This window comes from Chiloscyllium plagiosum, unplaced genomic scaffold (assembly GCF_037043375.1).
Source record: "Chiloscyllium plagiosum isolate Xiang-an unplaced genomic scaffold, Cpla_swu_hap1 HiC_scaffold_36, whole genome shotgun sequence".
In the NCBI taxonomy this organism is placed as follows: domain Eukaryota; kingdom Metazoa; phylum Chordata; class Chondrichthyes; order Orectolobiformes; family Hemiscylliidae; genus Chiloscyllium; species Chiloscyllium plagiosum.
Window position 1 is genome coordinate 30,457,354 of NW_028270174.1, and position 25,769 is coordinate 30,483,122.

The 25,769-nt window shown below is 38.5% G+C and overlaps 1 protein-coding gene across 4 annotated transcripts in view; it reads right to left on the minus strand.

Annotated features, from left to right (window-relative positions):
- The window catches only part of LOC122539369 (alpha-1,3-mannosyl-glycoprotein 4-beta-N-acetylglucosaminyltransferase B-like), a 251,205-nt gene that overhangs the window by 12,373 nt on the left and 213,063 nt on the right, over positions 1–25,769 (minus strand). For all 4 annotated transcript variants that reach the window (XM_043674130.2, XM_043674129.2, XM_043674128.2 and 1 more), the window contains exons 10-13: positions 13,203–13,310; positions 5,666–5,859; positions 3,138–3,216; positions 2,367–2,454 (exon numbers count right to left, since the gene is read on the minus strand). In XM_043674130.2, coding sequence (XP_043530065.1) covers positions 2,367–2,454; positions 3,138–3,216; positions 5,666–5,859; positions 13,203–13,310 — 469 coding nt within the window. The remainder of the gene's footprint in view (positions 1–2,366; positions 2,455–3,137; positions 3,217–5,665; positions 5,860–13,202; positions 13,311–25,769) is intronic.

Consider the following 25,769-nt stretch of genomic DNA (forward strand, 5'->3'; position numbering starts at 1 on the left):
CTTTGCCTTTTCTGCAGAATTAAAATTAATACCGTCCCTCCATGAGCAAAATGCAACACGGGCGGGTACCTCAAGGAATATTGAATGTTCATGCCCCTTAATTTTCTCTTAATTTCATCAAATGCCCTTAATCAGGGCTCCTGAGAAGTCCTGAAAAAAACATTATTCTTGAGCCTTTGTACATTAAAGCCTGTGAATCTCTTCCCCGTCTTCTTGCTGTTTCGATCACTAACTGTTTTGCTTTATAATGCAAGAGTTGCACTAGGACTGCACAGGCGCGTGGGTCCGGCCATGACCTGCACATTGCGATTCAGTGGGCCCGCTCCACATTCAACAGGCCCGACTCCAACTCCAGCCCCAGGAACTTCAGGGGCCACTTCTCCAGGAAGCCAACGAGGCCCTCACCTTCCTCATGTTCCGGAAGACCAAAAGCCGTAAGGTTTCCTTCAATTCTATTTTCCTGGTCGTCCACTTGCTCCTGAAGAACCCGAACCTGTTCTTCCAGTGTTTGGATCCTTCCTCCCAAGACTCTGCCAAGGTCTCTGATGCCACGGCCCTCTCCTCCGCTGTCTCTACTCTTCGGTCCAACAAATGAATTTCCTGCTCATGCTTTTTCAGCATGGCAGATAGTGTTTCCATCACTGCTTCAATCTTTTCTTGGAGTTTGGCAAATCCAATGGGGCCACCCTGGGAGTTTCAGCCCTGGCTGCAGGCACTCCCAATGCAATTGGGGAGTGCCCTGCCTGCTATAGTCCTTTAGGCCCCTTTCCTTTATTTGCTTTCATTCTGGCCTTACAGCTGTCGCACCACAATTTTAGCTGCTACAGATGTTCAGCAAGTTTGTATTAGGAGATTTTTGTCCTGGGGGTGGTTGATGAGAGGGGTAAAGGCCCACCTTGCCTGGGGGTATGGCACAGAGCACAGCACAGCAGACCCCTCAGACTGCCACCATCTTGGGTCTCCAATTACAAAATTTTAACATTTTTAGTGTTAGTATCTCGACAGCAGGAATCACTGGAGTATAATTAGCATCAGAGGCTCCATTTACTTTTTCTTTTTAGCCTAGAGGCAGTGGTTTCAATTGTAATGCATTGATTTTCTGCTTTCATTGAGATCAGATAGGAACAAACTTAAAATCTTAATAATCTTTATGACCCATCATCACATAACTCAATCTGTCCAGCAGTGACAAGCTATAAGTTGAGAAGTTTAAGAAGAATTATGAAAAATTATTTAGAGATCTTTCTTCTTATAATTTGTACCAATATAATTTGAAAAAGGTTGTAAATAATGAACAACTAATTTATTATTGTGCATGAGACACGTACCCAGGAAGAGTCTTTCTAGAAACATAAGGAAAGATGCTAGTGTTAGCAATGAGGTAGCAACCAATTGACCAGCTACCAAACTGATTAGTTTTCATTTTCATTGACCTCATTGGGAAGGAAATCCAAATGGAATATATAATGAGCAACCTATTGGGTTTCCATCCACTCCTGAAAATGAAAATTAGTTCCAATGTTTTGATAATTACCATGAAACAATCTAAGTACAACCAGCACCCATACAGGTCGTTCTGGTATAACATGCTTATCATCAAAGCGATTTGGCTATAACATGATTGACGAATTAGGGAGGATGTTTTGATAATGTGAACTTTCTACTGAATGGGTATAGCAATCTTCTACACTGTGATTTTCTGTAGCGGTTTTCTATAACACAAGGTTCCAAAAGAACCCAACTGTTGCGTTATAGCAGAATGGCTGAACTGTGTTCACTACTGGATAAATTTCCATCTACACCAGCTGGGCCTAAAGCGTTGCTTTGGCAGAGTGGAGAGAAAAAAGGTCAGACATAGAGCATGCCACACCTGTCGTGCCAGGTTTACCAGGTGGGAAAGATGGAAAAATCTGACCTTGTGTTTGTAATGAACAAAGCTGCAGGAAATGTAAAAGAAATCAGAGGTAGACATTAGTTGGAATTGTTTCCCAGTTAGTTTCTTTCTTAATAAAATAAGAACCATGAATGTACATCTGGTTAAGAAATGTAGTCGTTTTTTTCAAAATTCCTAACATATCATATGAACAAAAAGTTTGAAAATGTTGTTGCAGCATTAGTAGATGAATGCTTTATATGTTCACATGACAATGCTTTGTCTATTATTTTTGCAAACACATAGACACATTTAAAATAATTCAGATATGTCTGTTATAATCGACAAATCACACAAAGTGTAAAATGTTAGTTTTCCGACCTTCCTGACCGCAATGTTTAGCTCACATTTTTTTCCAGATATTGTTTCAAAGCACATTTTTAAACCATGTTTTTAAATTGGATTTGGCTACAGAAAAATATTAGCTGGTTACCTATTCTGTAGTAGCCGTCTTCTGTTTCTTGGTATTTGAGATATTTTGTTATATTGTTGTGCAAAACATTCTTGTCAAATTCAGATTTCTGAAATAGAGAAAGGAAGATTCAAATCATTATGATGAAATTATTTTAACAAAATTGAAGAAACCAATTTAGAATTGCACTTTTGAGAACATCGTGAGCTAAGTCAGCTGATGCATTTAAAAAGTGCCAACCCGGTAGCCATAAGTTACTGCCAGTAGGCTAAACAGGCAGAGAATATGACTTTCAGTTAGTTAGGCAAAGTCTCACCTTTGAAAGCTGCTGGCCAGACTGATTAACCAGTCACTCTAGACATTTCAGCAGCACCAGAATACAGAAGTGTGCACTGCCAGGAAAGACGTGCAGATCTTTAATGGATTCCAGAGAAAGGTCATTTCCTATTAAAGGGCAAAGAGGGAATACAGGGGTGGAAATAAGGGAATTGGGAATGTGGCTGGCTTTGGAGTCAGGTTGGAAGAAAAGAAGTGGTGGTAACATCTTGAGGAGAGCACCCCTGATGCACACAAGGTAGCTCCTGCATCCAAGCACCTACTGCATTATGGAGAGCTTGAAGATAGGTGGGAAAGCAGTAGGCTGGTAGCACTTGTATTTTACATGCTCCCCTCTCCTCAGTTCAGAATGTGGTGGAGCTTGGAGGGAACTTGCAGGTGATGGTGTTCCCCCATAGTCTGGTGGCTGTGAATGCAGATTTATTGCCTAAACCTTTTAGTAAAAGATTAACTTACATCAACTGGTAGAATTTCCACTGTTGTATTAAAAAACTTATCTCCTGGATGTTCCATATTGCCACTTCTAAAGAGGTATCTGTGAAACAAAGCAGGCCAAAATAAGGGAGCATATGAAACAAACTTATTATCGCTGCCTGATGCAAAGCTTGATCTGTTAAATTATATGATGCTAGCATACAAACATCTAACTTCTTCCTCTGAATGCCCTCTCTTCATGCCTTTAATGAAGTGTTTATCCATTTATTTTAAATAAGTTACTGCATTTGCTAAAATAGCGGAGAGAGGAATTACAGATGAACCTGATAAACATTTATGAACAGTGTCCCTGAACACAATAAGACTCATTTTCACTGGCAGCTGTTTTCCTATCCAATTATTTTTGAACAGGTAGGTACAGTAAACACAGCAATGAAAACAGCATCAATCTAGAAAACCTTCAGAAAGATCAGATTATTGTATTATTCAAAAATTAATCTTATACTTGCCCAGTTCTTGATTGATTCTAGGTTCTGATTTTAATTGTGGTCAAAGGGCAGGAGTGGAGCCCAGCTCAGCAACAATCAACAGGAGAATGTGGCTGGGTGAAAGCCAATGAAAATGTTTGCACGCTGTCAGGTAAATGATAGTGACAGTGGGGTGGTGCAGAGAGTAGGCAATTACTGACTGATAGCCTGGGCCCATACCTTTCTTTAATGAAATATACAGGCGCACCCCTGTATTACTGAACCTGATTGTCCTTCACATAGTATTTCTATGTCAAGGCCAGCACCAGGCAAATTAAAATAGCATTAAAGTCTGACTGACACCATTAAACAGTGACTTAGTCAAAGCATTTCTCTCTTTTCAGAATGCTGCTTTTAGCTATTCATCTGTTCCCACTCCCTAATTGTGACAATTTTGAATGAGGAGGCTTAATCTATCCAGAGATGTAGACAATATTGCTCTGTAACTTGTTGCTTAAAGGTTTGTGAACATTGCTGATGAATCACTTGTTTTTTTTTATTTCATCTGTTTTCTGGAAAGGAGTGCATGCCTTTTTTTCTACAACTCGAAGAAGAAATACATCATTACATAAAAGTATGGGGTTGAGATCGTTATATGTTTTAAGGGAAGAGAGTGCAAACATTTTAAGCAGGAATAGTTGCAGGGTAACGAGAAAAGAGACATTTGGGATTTGTGTTGGATTACTGTACCAAAATGCTTGCACAAAAATGATTGTTAAATTGGTTTCCTTTCAGATTGTATACTTCTGTGGTTCCATTTGTTATATCAAAATTAAAATTTAACATGAGGAGTTGTGTGCATGAATGTACATTCTACTATGTTGCAACATGTTGTCACACCAGTACAGATATACACCACCAGCTTAACATTTACATTTTAGAACTTCAACTACCGTGTCATCTTTTTACCCAGTAAAGATTACAAGTAAAATTACATATATAGTTATGTTACAAAGATAGGTAGAAGGTGACAGAACAAGGATAAGTGAAATGAGTGCACAAAAACCTGACAAATAAGAATATAGTATGGAAAAATGGAAAGTTGTTCACTTTAGCAGGAAGGATAAAGAAACAGTATTATTTAAATGCTGAATGACAGCTCGGTACAGATGGATCTAAATGTTCTGGTGCACAAGTCACAACATGTTAGCATGCAGGTACAATAAATAATTAAGGCAGCTAATGCTTTCTTTTAAAACAAGGGGAAATTGAATCTAAAAGTAGAATGTTATTCTTCACTTAAACAAGGCATTGGCAAGACCACATTTCAAAAACTGCAGTTTTGGTCTTATTAAGGAGGGATGTAAATTTGTTGGAGACAGTTCAGAGCAGGCTTACTAGATTGATATCTAGAATGAGTGAAGTCTCTAATGAGGGAATATTGGGCAGGCTTGGTTTGTTTTCACTTGAACTTAGAAGAATGAGGGGCAATTTGTTTGAAGTTTATATCCTGAATGGTCCAGACAAGATGGTAAGAATAAAGATATTTTCTCTTTTGGGCAAGTCCAGAACTTGAGGACATTGTTTGAAAAGGGATACCTTTTACGACAGAGATGAGAGGAATTATTCCTTCTCTGATGGTTGTGAGACTTGAAACTTCCTGCCTCATAAGATGATGGAAATTAGGTCACTGAATATTTTTAGGACAGAATGAGACTAATCTCTTGTCTAACAAGAATCTAAGGTGATAAGGAATAGATGGGAATGTGAGATTTGGGACACCAACAGATCATTCACAATCTTAATGAAAGATATAGCAGACTCGAAGAGCTAAATGTCCTTTCTTATGCTCTTAATTCATATGTTTATAGATTCATACTTGAGATGAAGGAATTTATCTAAACTGAGGTAGTTACAAGTAGGGCAAGACTACATTGAAAGAAGAAATGACAAAATATTAATTGATAAAAATGTGAACATGGTTAAATCTATTTGTAATTCAGACTGCAGCAAATAATATCGATGATTGGTCTCGGTCTATCATACATGAAACAGATTTATACAATGCACTCTTATACCAACCTTTCAATTTTCAGTGGTTGATAGAATCTGAATTTGATGAAGTCCCCTACCATTGGAGTAAATGCCCAAAAGAAATCATCCCCTTGATAGGCCTTTTCCAGACTGTGTTGTTGGTAGATTTTCAAACTACACGTCAATTCGGCAGTCGGATTTGTATGTCCTTTGTGTAACAATCCTTTCTTAAAATCTTTATCCTATATTTTAAATAAAATCATTAGAATAAGGGCTTGAAATATAAAAGCCATAGACATCTAACACAAAAAAACTGGTAAACATTAACTAGCTGGAGATAATAGTTTATTTCAAAATGGCACCAAAAAATATGCAATGCACTATTTTACTACCCTGAAGTTGTATTGTGAAGACTGCAGATGCTAAAGAGTCAGAGTCGAAAGGTGTGGTGCTGGAAAAGCACAGCAGGTCAGGCAGCATCTGAGAAGAAGGACAGTCAACATTTCTGGCATAAGCCCTTCATCAGGAATGTCGGAGGGAAGGGAGAGTTGAGAGATAAATAGGAGGGTGGGGGTGGGGCTGGGGAGAAGGTAGCTGGGAAGGAGCTTCAGGGTGGGAAGGTCCTGGGGGTGCAGTGGGAGAGTCACTGAGATCCTTGTGGAGGGAGAAGGAGAACGTCTTCAAGGTGGACATTCTTGGAAGAGGCTTCACAGTAAGGTTTTCAGCTACTCACTTTCTTCTAGCTTATGTCCAAAGCGTCAACTGTCCTGCTCCTTGGATACTGCCTGACCTGCTGTGCTTCTCCAGCACCACACTTTACAACTCTGAAATTGTATTGTGCCAAAACAATTAGTTCAGTTAGAGCTAAAGCTCCAAGTTCTACATTTCTTCAGGCTTGTTATTAGCAGACACATTTGATTGTCAGGGTAGCCTAAAATGCAAGTCTTTAATTATCAGCTAAAACAGTCAGTCTTTCAAGGTCACAAGGTAATTACAAATGAAAAAGGCTAATCATCCCATCTTGATATATCTGTCAAGAATAATCTTCATCCTCCCAATCTCATGCTATTGTTTCTTAAATTATCTCAGGTTTTTTGCTGCCTACTCTTTTACCGAAGAATTTAATACATGTATTAATCATTCTTAATCTGAAGAGGGACTTCCTGGAAATCAACTCTAAAATTATCTTTCACTAGTATGAATCTGTTCCATAGGGTATAACTCAGGTTTTCCTTTGGCTAAGTCCAAGTTTTGAGTCAAGGATTTTGAGTGGATTTTCACCATCTAGGTGTTGAATTAGAATCCCTACAGTGTGGAAACAGGCCCTTTGGCCCAACAAGTCCACACTGACCCTCCAAAGAGTAGCCCATCCAGACCCATTCCCCTACCCTACACCTACCCCTGACTAATGCACCCAACCTACACATCCCTGAACACTATGGACAATTTAGCCTGGCCAATTCACCTAACCTGCACATCTTTGGATTGTAAGAGGAAACCAGAGCACCTGGAGGAAACCCACACAGTCACAGGGTGAATGTGCAAACTCCACACAGCACTGAGTATTCTCACTGTATCTTACCAAACCCAGCTATTAACTACTTACCCAGCCTCTATGGCATCCGTCATGTCTGACTCTAGCCCCAGCTTATGTGGCGCATTCTCAGAACAATTCACCACTCAGTGGAAGTCACCAGCGTCCTTTGTGACGTCAGCATCTTTAAAAGCCCATAGCGCACCTAGTCAAGAACTGTCAACCCAGACCTACCCTGCACAGTTCCTGACATTTGCCCGGACATGGTAGATGGGGGAAATTGGCACCTTGCTTTGTAGGCAAGGACCTGGAGGTGCTGGGGGATGGGATAATGCAGAGAGAAGACTTTCTTTTTCCTCAGGACTAACACTCGAGGCTACAACACCAAATCATACCAGTCTTATTTGAGAATGCCACCTGGATTAAAGCAGTCTTAGCTGTCTGGACAAACGCACAGCAATTAATGAAGAAAGTAGAGGCCTTTTTCACTCTGCCAGCAAAGTGCTGCCAATTTCTCTCATACCTCATTTTCTCTGCTGCTCTACCCACCTCCCACCAAAGGTCATGCTCTACTATTCTCACTATTGCCTGAAACATCTTCCCTCACTCTCTGCCACCATTCGAAACTCTTGACATCACTAACACTACATTCCCTTTAGGCTGCCTAATCATTCACTTGAGACACCTCCCCACCTGCACCAAAAGTAGCACCTGTGCCACTCATTTTCATCTTCCTTAATACCTGCCGCTCCTTCCATGAGGTAAGCAGCCCACAGTAAAGTAGACCGGACATGTCTCGTGAGGGTTCAGAAGAGAATGGCACATAACAGATGCTAAATGTCCATGGACGTGGAGTGCATATGACCTGTGCCCATGGAGCAAGCCCTGAAACATTGGTTTGTGATATCCAACATGGAGTGTTTTGGAGCAAGCAGAAAGCTGAATTCACCAGGTACCTGCTCTGATCTCCCTTGTCAAGTTTGCTCAATGTCTAGCTTGTTTAGCGCATGTGGTAAGGTAGAAGCTGAATAATGTATGAGGTCAGTTGATTAGCAAGGCATTTAACAAACAGTAATACCCCTTGCTTGGCAACTCACCACTCCCTAGTGAGAATTCACTGCTTGTGAAAAGCGTAAAAGGGGCAACAAGATACTCCCGATGTCAAGCTCAGCCATGTGGCGCATTTCATCTTATTCTGCCACAGATCTCGCCATGGCTCATGTTGCTCAGACTCCTATAAATTTTCACCCTAGTTTTGCTCTACAGCTAAATAAAAGTTATATTTTGAAGCCTGTTAAACCATTTGGTTAGATCATGGTTGATCTGTATCTTAAACTTAATTGATTCATTTTGATATCCCTAGCTAGTTAAAAAAAGCAATTTTTGACAATCTTGTGTTACGACACAGAGATAGCAAGCCACACCAAATCAGACTCGCTATTAATGGATTATTTTTATTTATTCATTCTGGGATGAGGGTATCACTGGCTAGGCCAGTATTTATTGCCTGTTCTTAATTGCCCAGAGGGCAGTTAAGAGTCAACCACATTGCTATGGGTCTGGAGTCACATGTAGGCCAGACGAGGTAAGGTTGGCAGTTTCCTTCCCTAAAGGACATTAGTGAAACAGATTAGTTTTTCCAACAATCAACAAAAGATTCACAGTCATAAGATTCTTTAACTCTAGGTGAATTAATACATGAAATTAAAGCTCAGTCTTCTTCAATCAACAACCTCTACTTACAAACCAACAAACAGACGCAATTAAGGGATAAATTTTGAAAATAAAAGAATCATAAGTTGCCGGTTCAATAATTATTTCAACTATGAATAAGAAGACTTCACAACATCTAATGGATTGTATTACAGACAGCTAGGATTGTTTCTTGCTTAAATTCTGAAGTAACTGGTCAATATAAATAGCTTCTGAGACCTCTGGAGACTTTTCCTTATTTCTTACTGACAGGGTTCTTTCCTCAGTACTTCGAACAAGTCACTAACTGGAGAATAACTAGGGGAAAGCAAAACCAAAAAACGTCCTGCAGCTTCCAAAACCACAGCGCCTTCTACCAAAATATCCCAGTCAAACCTGTTCTCTCTTTCATTTCCCTTTCCTTTTAACATTCTCTGTACAGGTATTTCTAGCATAACGCGTGTTTCGTCAATGCAAATTGGCTATAATGCGATTGATGAATAGTGGATGCTGGTTAGATATCACGAACTTTCAACTGCACAGGTGTAGCAATTTTCTATAGCGATCTCCTACAGCGTGATTTTCTATAATGTGAGGTTGCACAGGAATGCAACCAGTGCATTATACCAGAAACACCTGTAGTTGGCTGGCCAGCACTTGCTCTCCCTTGATTGACCAATTCCACATCCAAACAGCTGCCAGTCCCTGATCATAGTGACATCTCAATGCCAGTTCATCTATAGTGTTCTTAGAGCAGTAATCAGCCTGCTTTATCTTTCTAGGCCAATTCCCAATTTTAAAAAACAAGCTGTTGTTCAAAGTTCAATTCTCAATTGCAACTTACAGTTCCAACTGATGATCTCAATTCTTGTAAATTTCAATTGACATAGCATCCAACATCTTAGGAGAGGATATTTTGGAGGACCCATGTGTGTTGTGTGGAAAAATACTTTTTTATTTCCATCGTTAGCTGATTTAGCTCTAATTTTGAGATTACAGCCTTTAGAGATTTATACTCTTTATTGAGGCATAGTGTCCACAAATAGGGATAGACCAAGACTCCATTTATCTAAAGCATCACTTCCTCACTTTTATATTCCAATCCTCCTGAAATAGAGGTCAATTCGATTAGATGGTTTGATCATATTTTGGAACCTGTGCACTAATTTCGACCTTTAAATCTCTTTGGTCTTGACAACTCTTGACTCCATCCGAATCAAGAAAATATCTGGATTTTTCTTTGTTCCATCTAAAGTGATTAAATCTATATTTTCCAACATTGAACATGCATCCACCACTATGTTGTCCATGACCATTTGTAACTTCCTGCTACCAGCTATACAACTTACCCCAATTTAATATTATCTACAAAGCTGTCTATTTTTCATATATATGTGCAGCATTTAACACCCATCTGCATTGAATGTCATCTGCCAATGCTATGTCTTTTATATTTTGTCCAGCTCACTTGATATTTTTCAAACTGTCTCTGAGACTGTTTACCCATCTTGTTTGGTGTCATTTGCAAACATAGCCAATTTGTATTAAACTTTCTAACCTAGATCATATATGTAAATTAGAAACATTGCATATGTAAACTAGGCTCCAACACTGAGCTCTGACATATCATGTTCAATATTACCCTCCTCTCTTCCTTCAGCTGGTCTTGTTTTCAGTTTTTGTGAATCCTCACAGCATTGACTTTTTTGGAAGATTTTCATACTTATTAAAATAATTTTTAAAAGTTAGGCTCATCATGACATAGGGCATACCACAATCCACTTGGTGTCACTTCCTTAAAAAAGGCAAGTAGATTGGTTAGCCGGGATCTTCCCCTTCTGAATCCATGTTGATGGTCAAACCTAGATTATCTTTGTATAGGTTGTTCTGTCTCACAGTAGCTATGTGATATACGTTTAAGAGACATACTCTTAGTATCATCATCATACCATAGCATGTGATCAAATGGAATAAAAGTCTCACTCTGCAGCTTGTAGCACGACACAGAGGGAAGCATGCTACTTTTATATCAGAATTGCTTAGTTTGACCCAGGCATCTAAGTGCCTGGGTTATAGCATACATATGCAGATTCTAGGTGCTGTATTAAAAGATCATTAAATTCTTCAGTACAGGTACTACATGATGAACATGTCTTTTTTTTATATTTGTGTTAGGGGAACTCACATAAGTATCACATCACAAGAGTTTCAGCTCATCAGCTATCTTGCCACTTCACATCACAGGTGATCCTCAAGTTTGTTTCTGATAATTGATTCCATTATCTTACTCAGGATGGAAGCAAGGCTAATAGCTCTGTTAGAGTCAGTGGTTTGTTCGCATTTTTCAGCATGGATACAGCATGCATTAAAATGTTTCCACTGCTGCCAGTTCCATCGCCACTGATTCCTTTGTAATAATCCTGAACCAGAAGATTGTAAGTATAGTTGTGTCCATTTTGTAGCATTAAATTAATATTCAGCAAAGAAGAATTCAACAAATTATTATTTGATGAGTAATTTGACCTCTGTACAGGATGTTACATATCTATACAGCAGTCCATATTGTCTCAAAGTGTCACAGTAGTGTCCATAATACAGTAAAATACCCAGCAGTGCCAAAAGGACATTGACCTTCTCCATTCCACCAGGGTAAGAGACATCACTGTCCGTCTGCTACCCCATCCCTTCCTCTCCTGCCCACACACACACAAACAATCTCTGCTGCTGCATCTATCTCCTACCAATGCTCATGCTCCACCACTCTCATCCCTGACTCACTCTTACTCATCCCAAGGTGGACTTGCCTCTGATAAGGACACATTCAGCATGTTTGAGCACTGGGACTTGAGCACATAATGTAAGCTGATCCTTCTGTGCAGCATTGACAAAGTATTGAGGATGAGACATTAAACCAAGGTAACACTGTCTACTATCTCAGGGGCATGTAAAAAGATTCCATGGCACACATCAGCTCTTTGATCTTACCCTGTATAAGCTGACTGCTGTATTTCCTTTCTTTTAACATGACAAGCAATACTATTTTGCTGTGAAGTATCCTGGATACCATGGGATTGGTAAAGGCACTGTAAAGCCTTTCTTACTCCCATGGTGGTATTAGGTGGATAATTCCAGGATTTTGACCAAGGATACTGAAGGAATGGCAATATCTATCCAAGTCAGATCAAGTGTGTGACTTATACAAAATTTAAGTGATCGTTTCCATGAATATGCAGCTCTTACCCTGGTTGGCCCTGATTGGAGCCTGGGAAGTATTGTTGAGGCAAACATGTAGTGACTTGCTGCAGAGACTGTACACGTCACAATTCTAGTGATGGATTCCATTTAGCTCTGCATCATTGGAAAAAATGTTAAAATGGTGCCATTCAGCTGACTTGGTAGAGGTAAAAGATTCCACAAAGGTACTTGGTCTGACTTTCATGTTGGGAATTTTTAGCATCTAGTGTTATTCTCTTCCATGGTATGATAGCAAGGTGCATATTAATGAGTTGATATTCCATGTTAATGAGGATGATAATGAGCAATAATCCCTGTCAATAGGCATCTGGCTGCTCCCTAACAAGAATGTTATCACTTTGAACTCTGTTGGAAAATGCAACTTATTGCTTCTGATGTTGAGAAAGGCCTTGCACACGATTCTCCCAGACTTCTTGCCACAGACAAGATCATTCAGGGCCTTATAAGAATCTGTCCTTAGCTCAGAAGCATCAGTATTACCCAAGCTGCCCCCTCCATCATTCCTTCATGATCACCTCCCGTATGGTAGGGGACACATTGGGCATGTGCAGACACTTTCTGACCTTTTGAGGGACTGCCTCACTGCACGATCCCAGGCACCCACTGCTCCCCACCCACCCCGAGACAGGGGCTTTACTTAAACCTCCCCCAATCAAGTTTTCATTCCTCTCTTGAAAGATTTTAAAAGCTGTGATCCTAATAAATTCAATGAAATTACTTTTGCTCTCTCATGAATAGTCCTGTTAATTGGAGGTATTTTGCAAAATGTAACTAAACAGCAAAAAATGAAATTGACTGAAGAGTAGAGTTTTAAATTAAATCAGAATCAAATAGAATTGAATATGGTAAATTGAATTTCATTATTGTGATAAGTAAAATTTGGTTCTGTTATTAAAAATGGAGAAATATAACTCGGATTGTCTTTGGATTGCGGATGGATATTTTTTACAGAATACTGAAGACTTAGTTGAGTAGCTTTACAAATGAACTGATAAGAACATTTGTTAACAGCATCCCATCACATTAAATATGACCTACAGCATAAGCAGTTAATGCACATAAACGTATGCTATAGCAAGCTCTTACACAGAAATTTCTGTTTACCTTCAGAGGCTGAAGTTTCCCAACTAATGAAGAATGAGTTCCCACATGTTGAAACAGGGAAGGTTTGTAACGGATTCGTAAATTAGCTTTCTGTCTGTCACAGTGTTTCTGAAAGAAACAGAAAACATGGTATACCATTAGACTTGCTTGAAATAAGGGACTTCAAACCATTACTTTGCTGATCAATTACCTTACTGTGCCTATGAAGTATGTGATTCACAAAGAGGACATTTTAAAGCTGCAATTATGCGTTGAGAAGCTTACACGCCTATTTTGTATTTTGTATACGCCAGTATAGCATTAAAATACAGAAGTGAAATAAGTATCAGTATTTCCAGAATATTTGTATCAGTGGATTGTAAATATCATCCTTTTCTCATCCACACATAAAACAATCTATGCCTCCTAAATGACACACATTTAAAACTGCCAAAAAAGCATTCATTTGTCACTTCTATTACTGCCAATTATAGAATTGTTTCTGACAGTGTTTTAAGTGTTCTGAATAGTTTGTGCAAAATCAGGTGTAAAATGAGAGGTTTGAATTTGAGACAAATTCAATAATATATCAATGTGCCTCCAGGCTTGCTGTAGTTATGTGACCTTTATCACGGGGCACTCGCCTCAGAGAGTTATCTTGCACCCAGTTCATTAGATCATTCAGTACAGGCCTCATGGTACTGGATCTAGCTCATAACATTGTTTTGGAGTGGAGCCACGATAGAGAGTTGAAGAGCTGTCTGATTAGCTACTGATAAGGAGCACAGATACTATTCAGAGCTGTGAAAACTGCCACTGAAAGTTTCTGAAAAGGAACATCAAAGCAAGCCACAGCTGAAGCATTGGATAAGACATAGTGACTGATCAAAACGAAAGGTGCTATGAAACAGACTTGCTAAATTAGAAAATTATTACAGATCTACTTAAACTGAAGCAGCTACATACTTTATTGGAGAGAGACTGTTGTAAAATGGATTGCAACCTAAACCTCTCTGAAGATAAAACACAGATTGTAGAGATTTTGATAACTTTGAAGGCATGCTTTGAAACCTAAGTAAATGTAACTTATGAAGATATATATTCACTATGAGGGACCAAGATTAAAAAGAAGTCCACTAAACAATATGTGACTTCATTAGCATGGCTCACAGAATACTGTGAATTTCTGCAAATAAAAAAACAACCTAATTGAAGTCAGGATTATATTAGACATAAGAAATCCCACAGTGAGAGCATGTATACTGAGAGAGGAAAAACTTATTTCAGGAGAGGTATTGAATGTGAACAAGTGCTGTGGTTGTAAATCAGCTGCTAGAACGTAAACAGAAATTGCCAGAAAAGCTCAGTAGGTCTGGCAGCACCTGTGGAGAGAAATTAGAGTTCATGTTTCAGGTCAAATGACCCTTCCTCAGAACTGGGGAGTTCCTCCAGTTTGAGGAACGGTCACTCAGCCCAAAACGTTAACTTTGATTTCTCTCCACGGATGCTGCCAGACCTGCTAAACTTTTCCAGCAATGTCTATTTTTGTTTCTGGCTGACAGCATCCACAGTTTTTTTTTCACGGTTTTAGCTGCTGGAACATATTCATGACTATGCTTTGCATTATACTGATAGATATTCCAGATCCAAAGGGCAGAACATTCATGGACAAAGGCCATGATGCACATACTGCAGAAAGCATCACAAAGGAAAAGAAGGCATGTCTAGCGTGGGAAAGCAGTATTCTCACCACAAGAAGCAAAATAATTTTTCTCATGTGTATGGCTCGAAAAAAACATAACAGCAGGCATATACAGCCAGTGTAGAGATATCAGCCGAAGATTCTGACGAATTACTGTATGCTATACACATGATCTGTTCCTTCAGGTCAATACCTGATTGATGGTTTATGACTGTCAGGATGATGACCGTAAAAGGAGAATATCAGGCCAAAATAAAGTGTTTATTAGCTTCTCCCATTCCATTACATCACCTATGCACTGTGACCTTCACAGACCTGTATGAAGTGGCTCAAACTGGCAATCTAAATATGCAAACTTGAAAGTAATGTTGAGGCTATATAATGGCAACATATTTGTACTGAGAGGACAAATTGCTCTAACAGCCCAATGTAATAACAAGACCTAGAGTCTCAGATCAGGAACAGCAACGGAAGCAATTGATCTCAACCAAAGCAAGTCTGAAGCTTCAACTGGTAACTCTCAATGGATCAAAAAAGATTTTCAACATGTTGCAGCACATTAAACCATTGATCATGGAATGGATCCAAGAAGCGTAAGTATTTACAGTTTTAGGATATCTTTCTGGAAAATGACATCCCAAAGTGGATGAGATTGTGAAACCAATTCAGAATCAGCCATGAGAGATCCAGGTGGCCTCAAGGTCAGGCTGAAAGACCAGATGAAAGAACTGGTAAAGAAGAAAGTAATAAAAAAAACTCCCACAGAATGGATTAGCAAAATCATAGCAGTAAAACTATGTGGAAAGGTGAGAGTGTGCATCGACCCAAAGGTTCTAGATAAAGCTCTGAAGGGATCTTACTACACAATGCCAACTATCAAGGAAGTTTGCTTGAGACCAAGGGCCAAAGTCATCACATCCATAGATGTGAAGGACGGTTACTGTAAAGTAAAGCTGCATGAAAACTGCAGTTTTATAACTACACTCTGGATGCCCTTTGAGAAATACAGATGGTTGCATATGGCCTTTGGTATTTAAATAGCTCCAGAGGGGCATCAACATAGATAATGAGAGTGAACACACTAGTGGATGATCTGCTAACTTATGGATGTGAGCATACAATGGGAGAAGCCATTGTTGACCACAATCAGATTCTGGTGCAACTGCTAAACAAGCTGAACAAGAAATAATTAAAGATGCCTGAAGTCAAGTTCACAGGGCACAGCAAAAGATCTATGCCCAAATTCTGTACGATGTTTGGGGTTCACTTTCATAGAGCCATATAGCATGGAAGCAGGCCCTTCGGACCAACTTGTCCATGCTGACCAGATACTCTAAATTGAACTAGTCTCATTTGGCTCATATCCATCTAAACCTTTCCTATTCCTGTACATGTCCGAATGTTTTTTAAATGTTGCAATTTTACTCACCTTTACCAATTCCTTTGGCAGTTTATTCCATACGCACACCACTCTGTGTGAAAACCATACCCCTCAGGTCCCTTTTAAATCTTTACCTGTGCCCACTAGTTATATACTCCCCTATCCTTGGTTAAAACAAAATATGCCTCTCATGATTTTATAAACCTCTAAAAGGTCAGTCCTCCACCTCCGACATTCAAGGGGAAAAAAGTCTCAGCCTGCCCAGTTTCTCCTTAAACTCAAACCCTCCAATCCTAGCAAAATCCTTGTAAAATTTTTCTGTACCCTTTCTAGTTTAGCAACATCCTTCCGATAGCAGGGTGACCAGAATTGCATGCAGTATTCTAAAAGTGGCCTCACCAATGTCTTGTACAGCCACAACATGATGTTCCAATTCCTACACTCAATGTTCTTGAACAATGAAGGGAAGCTTGCCAAAGTCAGTTACAATTGAGTTGAGAGATCCAGTATAAAGGAAGTACTACAGTCATACTGTTATAAGTATACTTTATAACTTTTACCGAATTTCTGAAGTTTATCAAAACAAGTACAAAAACAGTGATATTCAATAAAAGCAGTTAGTTTTCGTTGATCCACTTTGGGACACCAGCTCACAATTCTCTTGCTTCTCTTCTGTTGTCTAAAGTTTTCTTTCTGTGTTAAGTCTTTTCATTATTCTCTGAACTTTTTATTAATTCTTGCTGGCAACTGTGCATGATCAGAGGCATCTCTCTAACTGGTTTGCTAATGCCTGGACAATACACCATCAGTCTCAGATTAGTGAGGTAATATATGGCCAATTTGTGATTGTCACTTTTAAATAAACCAATCACCTTACAAATACCTACCATCTCCTACTTTGTTCCTTATTATGTTAATCACATCACACAGCTTTTCCTCAGTTTACTAACTTCATAGATCTTTATCATAATGAAATGGCACTAGTACAGTAATTCATGTGTCTGCTTAAAGTAGGTAGCATTACCCCCTGGTTACTTAATATAATCTCAAATAGCTAACTGATCCACTTAAGTATTGTCCTAAACCTATCACTGATCTTTATTCAAAGAAGCTTGTCTGACTTCCATGGAACTCTAGAATGCTGAGCCTGACATTGGTGATGGGCAAGTTGTTAGAGGGAATTCTGAGGGACAGGATTTACATGTATTTGGAAAGGCAAGGGCTGATTAGGGAGAGTCAATGTGGCTTTGTACATGGGAAATTGTGTCTCGCTAAGTTGATTGAGATTTTTGAAGTAGTAATGAAGAGGACTGATGAGAGCAGAACGGTGGATGTGATCTATATGGCCTTCTGTAAGGCATTTAACAAGGTTCCTCATGGTAGACTGGTTAGCAAAGTTTGATCACATGGAATAGAGGGAGAACTAGCTATTTGGAACAGAACTGGCTCAAAGGTAGAAGACAGAGGGTGGTGGTGGAGGGTTGCTTTTCATACAGTTCAATGAAGAAAACAATTCAAACTATGTGCAACTGGATTGAACTCATACTACTTTGCACCTCATTAAGGTGGACTCTTCAATTGGACACTGGTGGCAAGTACTGGAGCTTAATAAAAACACTGCTCAGGAAAATATTTGCTTAACGACGTTGACTTCCTATCAATTCAAATGGACAGAAAATCAGGAGCTTTTAACTTGTGGTTTCTCAATTATTTCTTCATGAGCAATACTCTTCATTGGGAACATCTAATTGGTAGTCAGCTGTCAGATTTATTTCCAATAGGAAAATCTGAGTCAGGATCACAAATATGTGAAATTTTATCAATAATGTACTAGTAACAGAACAAGAAGCAGTTCTCAAACTTTTTGAAATGCAAAATGCTGCAACTGCCAGACATCAAAAGAGAAAAAGTGGAAACCTTCAGGCATCAACAATGGAAAAAGAAACAAAATTAAGTTTTCAACAACAGTCTCTACTTGTAGTTGTGTTATGACCCCAATTGATAATATTGCTGTACAAGTCAGATCCAGACAGAAATCTGGTTTAATAGATCATATTTTTGTTTCTTAAACATTTAAAAAGGTGGTTTTTCACTTAAACACGAGCATGCAATGCTGCTGATTTGGTTTTAATAATACAAAAGATTTATTATGCAAAAGAAATACAGATAAAATAGAATAAACAAAACTGTTTACATATGATATTTAAATATTTTATAATACAAGATAAAATACAATATTTCACCTATCCCAACAGCACTCCTTTAGAGTACTCAAACACCAGAGAAAAGCCCTTCTCTGTCACATCTTGGTTTAACTTAACTGTTTCTTTCAATTCCTTGTCTGGAGTGTTTGATAGCCTCTTCCTTGAATATTCATAGAACTGAATTTAGACTTTCTCAATTTCAAATAACCCCTTCAGGATTCTAATCTAGCACTTTTGGTTTGGAGCTTTCAAATTAAACTCCCTGCAATGAACTAACCTATTTCTTGGCAGTTCTTAACTTTCTTCAAGAAAAACTATTTTATGCATCTAACTTCCACCAGAATGTCTGCAAACCAAAAAAAAAGGCTTTCTAAGGTGTGGGTGGAAAAACCAAATCCCTGATCAAGCAAAAAACAAATTCCTGATCATTCTAATTGAAAGCAAGCTAACGCTTTTCAATGTTTACTCTGTCTGTGCATAAAATAAACTAGGAGAAAGTGAGGACTGCAGATGCTGGAGACCAGAGTTGAAAAATGTGGTGCTGGAAAAACACAGCAGGCCAGGCAGCATCCGAAGGGCCGGAGAATCGACGTTTCGGGCATAAGCCCTTCATCAAGAATGCATAAAATAAACCCAATACAAGAAAAAAAGCCCATTACACACTACTGAATACTGGGTTTTACAAAAAATACAGCACTAGAAATACTGACAAGTTAAACGCCCTCACTTGCACACCAATATCCACATACCACGAGTTCAAAATACAATCTCAAAAATAAAGAGATATATGTATAAACCTTACATATTTACTGTACATTTTCAGAACAATAACCCTACATAAACTATCTTCATAAATATCACCTAAAACGTCTGCGTATATCCAGTGTTTTCTGTTCTCAAAAGTTTAAATCTGATTTATGTTAGTAACTCTAATAATTGTAATTGAAGTAGCAATGGAGTTTGAAGGAACAAAGATGATATGAGAAGTTATTTATAAAAGGAAAGGACATCTTGCTGCTTGCTTCTATTTTTTCCTACCAGTGAAATATTGGTTCATTATTTTGTGAACAGTCATGTCTGTAGGTTACAAAATTGTGGCCTACTAATTGTGCTCTGGAAAAAAGTGTCACAAGGTTGAATCTTCATTTCTTGAGGAAATTGAATAGACTGACATCTGGGGGTACCTGCTGCCTTCCTGCTACCATAAGAATTAAGGCCCAAGCTTCCCCACTTAAGAACAGTTAACGGCCTTTTCATGCTTCCATTGCAATTAACGCTGCTCCTAGTAGAGAATAGGTGTGACTGGTAGAACTTAGTGTCACGTTCAGGAATGTGATCAGGGCATGGATGGGGAATGGAGTAGACAGTATGGTCACTGAAAACCACCATACTGATGTCCCTCTCCCCACAACCTACACCCTACAATCAGAAAATAAGTCACCTATCTTGTCCTTTGCACCTATACTACACCAGTATTGTGCTGCCAGCAATCTCTGCCTTTCAAGATGCCCTGGTTGGCAGCATCAGGTATGCTGAAATATTGCTATTCTTGGAAATGAAAGTGCAAGAAACCTATCGGGTGTCCTATTTGTGGGGGTGTCCTTTGCATTATGGCACTTGCCATCATATTAGAAAGTAAAACTCCTGGCCACAGTGTCTAAAGGGTTTTTCTGAATCCAAGAAAAGCATCAATGAGTGAAGAAGTACTTTGGTAATATCAAAAAAGTCATCAAAGTAACTGACTATGGGGGTACCTGCTGCCATTGCATTCTCCACACTTTTCATTGGTCAGTAGGGCAGATGGGTCTCATTTTCTACATAGTATGCCTCAATGCAGCACTTCCCAAACCTTTTCTCACTGCAACTCCACTTGGAAGATTAAACCCCAAGTCAGACCTGGAGAATAGGTGTGAGGAGGGGCTTAAGTTTGTGAGCAGCTATTTCTGGCATATAACTCAGTCACTCATTTAACTCTGTTTATTCTCCACAGATGCTGCCAGACCTGTTGATTTTCTCCAAAGTTTTTTTTTCAGAATTCCAGCATCTGCAACTCATTGTTTTATTTCACCGAGTTCGACAGTTTTTGAACATACTTCACTGCCATTAGCACTAACTTTGCTTTTTGCTCTGGTTTACCATCTCTATCTGTTTCACGTGCTTCCACATCTACTCCATCCACCCCCTCCCCTTTTTTTCACGGCATTAAAGCCACCTCTTTTCTTGCTCCTTTCAGTTCCAATGAAGAGTCATATTGATTTCACAACATTAACTCTGTTTCTGTCTCCATAGATGTTGCCACACCTGCAGAGTTATCAAGCATTTTCTGTATTTATTTCAGACTCCATCATCTGCAGCACTTTGCTCCTGTCTCCACTCCTCACCTTCTGAAAAGTTATTTTTGAAACAGGTGAAGATGGTTGGACCTATGACACTATATGCTGAGGAATTCTTACAGCAATGTCCCAGGACTGAGACAATTGACCTTCAACAAACACAGCAATCTTCCTTTGTGCTGACTATGACTTGAAACAGTGGATAATTTCTCCCCTTGATTCCCATCAACTTCAGTTTTGCTGAGGCACCTTGATGTCACATTAGGTCAAATGCTCCTGTGATATAAAGTACAATCACTTACCTCATATCTTGAGCTAAGCTTATTGAACCTAAGCTATAATGAGGCCATTGACATTCAGTCAAGTTCCGCCAGTGCCAATGGACAAGTTATTCCTGATAATTGAGAGTAGACTGATGAGAGGTAATTGGACATTTTAGAATTACCGTGTTTTGTGTGGGATGTTGTCAGTTGTGTGCTTAGAGGTTCAGCAAGATAAGAATGGCAGATTTCCTTCCCTTAACCAAGATGAGATTTTTAGAGAATCAAAAATTACTTCCTGGGTTGCATTACTGAGACTAGTTTTTAATCCCAGATGGTAGGAAAAACTAAAACTAAAAGGACATACATATTTTTGAAGCAACGGTGCCTAAGAACAGACTGATCAGTCTATTCACTGTTCAAAAACTTACAGGCCACAATCAAAGCAAAGATATCATAAAAATTACAAGTACATTGCATTGATTATTTTCAATGGTTTGTAAGTGGCTCTGCTGGACAGAAATTGGAATTAATACTAATAACATAAAGAAGTTAGAAGAACTATTTTTTATGCAACAATGCATTTATATATACAGTGTGTTACTGCAAGTGGCTACTGAAAGTAAGTCAATCACAACACTGAAGAGGGAATTAAACCTTTGAAGAGATACAAGTATGACAAGACATTAACAAAAGCATGTTTCAGAGTACATGAGTATTATTCAGACTGTCTGTGCAGCACATCGACAAGCAATCTTACTATTCTTCTGGCTTTCAGTTCAGTTGACTTCTGTGCTTCCCTGAAATGTTGTTTGGTTTGTGCAGCTTTGCATCTTTGAATGAGGGACCAAATAACGACTGTTAGTCTCTATTGCAGCATTCTTAAAGTTGGAACGTGTATCCATTTGTTTCTCTAACCATCTTCCTTCCTGTCTGAAGCCACAACATATCGCCTCTTTATTAGATGCTGCCTGTCTTTTGTGTGGCTTAAGTGAAATCAGACTACTGTTATGTTACATTAGTGACCCAGGGATCATATCCTGATACACATAAAGTGCATGATCACTGCAGTCTTGAACTAAGGCAGTCTGTCATTTTTGTGCAGTTATAAATTACCTCTGTTATTTTGATTTCTTTTTAAATCACATTGCAAATTCAATAGCTATTTTAATTCATCTCAACTCATATCAGTTTTGTATTTTAGAATAGCTTTGGCAGTTGTTTAGCAAGGAGAAAGTGAGGACTGGAGATGCTGGAGATCAGATCGAGAGTGTGGTGCTGGAAAAGCACAGCAGGTCAGGCAGCATCCAAGCAGGAGAATTGACGTTTCGGGCAAAAGCCCTTCATCAGGCCACATTCTTGACAGTTGTTTAGTAATGCAAGCAAAACATTTAGTACATCTTAGTAATCTAGTAACAGTTAAAACAGATTTATAACATTTTCTATGATTAACGTCTTTAGCAGTCAGTTAAATCATAGAAAATAATAATAATGTTCATTTTTAAAACTTTGATTGAGTGTTTGATACAAAACAACCCTTCACTGAATAAAGTTGACTCCAAACCAGCAAACTGCTAATGGATATTTCTCCCACCTGATATTCATCGATCATATTCTCATATCACAACATCGTTAGTATGGCTTTAGAAGATGATTTAAGCATTGAACATTCAAGAAACCCATTTGAACAGAGTTGTTCCACAAAGCATATTGTTCATATTTAAATCCCTAATCGCTGCTGTGCTATCACAATAAAATCACTGCAGCCTTATTTACAATGTATGAGTGTAGCAATTCCTTATGGATTACACATAGTATGAAGGTCAATATCTTTCAAAGAAGCAAATCAATGTTAAGATGTTTCATGAATCTTTTAACTGATTTACACAAATGCATTTGGGTGATGGGATGCATTTAAAATTAAAACATGTTGAATTTCTGCTCAGTTAGTTTAGTTAAAGAATAAAAATAAAAGGCTATGGATTTATGACTTCTCAACCATCATTCATTCAAACTATGCTCCTTACCAGAATCAGGGAATCACATGTAACATCTTCTATTTGTTTAAAGAAGTTAGAAAAACTAATTTTCATGAAACAATGCATTACTGCAAGTGGCTACTGAAAGTTAGTCAATCACACCACTGAAGAGGGAATAAAACTTGGGTAACAAAGATATCTGAGTGACTAGTGACAACGTTAACATTTAAGATTTCCTTGTACCCAAATGCACAAGTGGCATTTGCCAATTGGGAATTCTAGCCTTGAATCTCAATTTCCACTACCTGGCATCCAATAAGAAAGCTGGAAGATAACAAGAAGGCAGTTCATGCAACAAATCACTTCATATAGGGGAGATGTCAGGGGTGGGTGTTTTACCCAGAGAGTGGTGGGGGCATGGAATGTGCTGCCTGTGGGAGTGGTAGAGTCAGAATCTTTGGTGACCTTTAAGCAGCAATTGGATAGGTACATGGATGGGTGCTTAAGCTAGGACAAATGTTCGGCACAACATCGTGGGCCGAAGGGCCTGTTCTGTGCTGTATTGTTCTATGTTCTATGTTCTGTAAGAGAAAATAAGGTTGAACTAAGTCAGCAGGAGAATTCATAAAATACTGGCAATGTGAAGATTGGGCCAGAAGAAAGAACAATCACCATATTAATCATAAATATTATGATGTCAACATGTCCACATATCAGTTGTATACAAAGGCAGAGTGGGTTATGTAAGGCTAATACAGTAGCAAGTAGCTCTTTATAGAACAAGGAGAATCAAGTCAACCAGTAGCAATATAACCTAAAGTAGTAACAGTCAGCAGCCACACTTAAAGCAAGTGTCTGGATTGATACACAATATATGTGAAGTAACAATACTCTGATGAAGTACAGAATGGTGCACTGCTTAGGGTATGGAAGTTGTCAGAGAAATTCAAAATCTATACCATACGGACTGCATTTTCAGATTGGAATGATAGTTATGGATAAAAATTAAGTAACATTCTATTGGTACCACTTATTAACATATGTCATGTTTTATGTTATTAAGTAAGTTTCAATTGCATTATGATTAGTCATGTGAAATTTTTATCATGTCTCATTATACGTAAGAATTTTGTAGAAATGGTGTACAACCACAAATTAGCTTGTTTTGAGAGAATGCTAAGAAGTGATTGTTAATAATGATGATATCCCAAATTATATACAATTTTGATTGGAAGTCATGTTTTTGGTCATATATCTTTTTCTCACCATTCAACTGGTCCAAATGGACTCTGAATGATAAGTAAAATAATAGATATACTTAGCTTTATAGACACAGAGGAAGGGGAGTTTTCAACTCACCACCTATATAATAGCCAGACAGATTGCCCATTTTGAGAGACTCCACAACAACCATCACCCTATCCCATTTCTACAAAGGGCAGATACTATGTATTGGTATGACTCTTGGTGGGAGGTGTTCACTAGCAATCAAGTTCTATCACCCCATCAGCTGTACCATAGTGTGAATGTTTTATTTAATCACTAAAATTGTCAATTTGCTTCCGTTATATTGTTATGTAGAGCAAAAAGATTTTCACCAGGTGTCTTCAATAAACTCAAAATAACTCATTTTACAGAGGCAAACTTATTCTTACAATAGGTGGTAAAACTAGTTAACCACCAAACTATTTGCCCAATTAAACTACTCCACTAGGCGAAGGGTCTGAACATAAAGGATTAAAAAGGGAACACATTTCATGATCGGGTTGACTTCCTGTCATTGAGGTTATAATGCTGGCAGCTGTGGAGTGAATGAAATCTTCAAATCAAACTTCATTTTGAGATGGAAAGTTATTTAGACTTAGCTATTTGATTGGATCTTTAGCTTGCAGAGTGTAAAAGGAAGTTAACAATCCTGATTTATGGAACTTCCTGAGGTTTCTGGAAAATACTTCGTTATAAAATATCTGTGCAGTTTATCAAAAGTGAGATCTTTCTTTTTGCTACCAACATCTTGGAGGTTTGTTGCTTCAATTGACACATCTAAATATACACTGAAAGGGCACCAGTGAATCCACAATTAAGGCCATATGACTAATCTCTCAAAAGCTTTGGCTTGCTTTCTTCCCACATAATTAGTTGATTTTCATAAACAGTAGGTGAACCAGAACCTACGTCAACATTTGACTCTTCATTTTCAAGAAGTCACATAGTAAACCTTGTGGAACGCAGATATTGTAAACATCATTTCATATCTTTTAGCTTCCTTTACATAGTTACTTTTAAGGACTACCTTAGAAGTTCTTTCTAACAACATGGCCAGGTAATATCCATTAGAGAAGGTGAAAATTACTCCTGCCCTGGCAGACAACTAAACAAGTCAGGGAGAGGATTCTACTTCAGTAATATAGAGCTAATCCCACAATCTTCTGCATCCAACACTTTAAAGCTTCAGTGTTTTATTTACATTCCATTCTTCCTTTGCCAGCAGTTCATCACTCCAAGGATTTAGACAGAAAGTACAATAAATAATGTATTTGCACCAGAAGATTGTCAATGATAAAATGGGATGTTTTATAAGTTTTATAAACAGTATCGTACAGCTACCCTTCTTTGCCATTGGAGTGAGACAACAATTTTTGTCAGTGCTTTGCCAAAACTTTGGAATCTTGATCTTACCTAGTACAATTAACGTCCCAATATGAATGTGAGTAATTAATCCAAGTTTT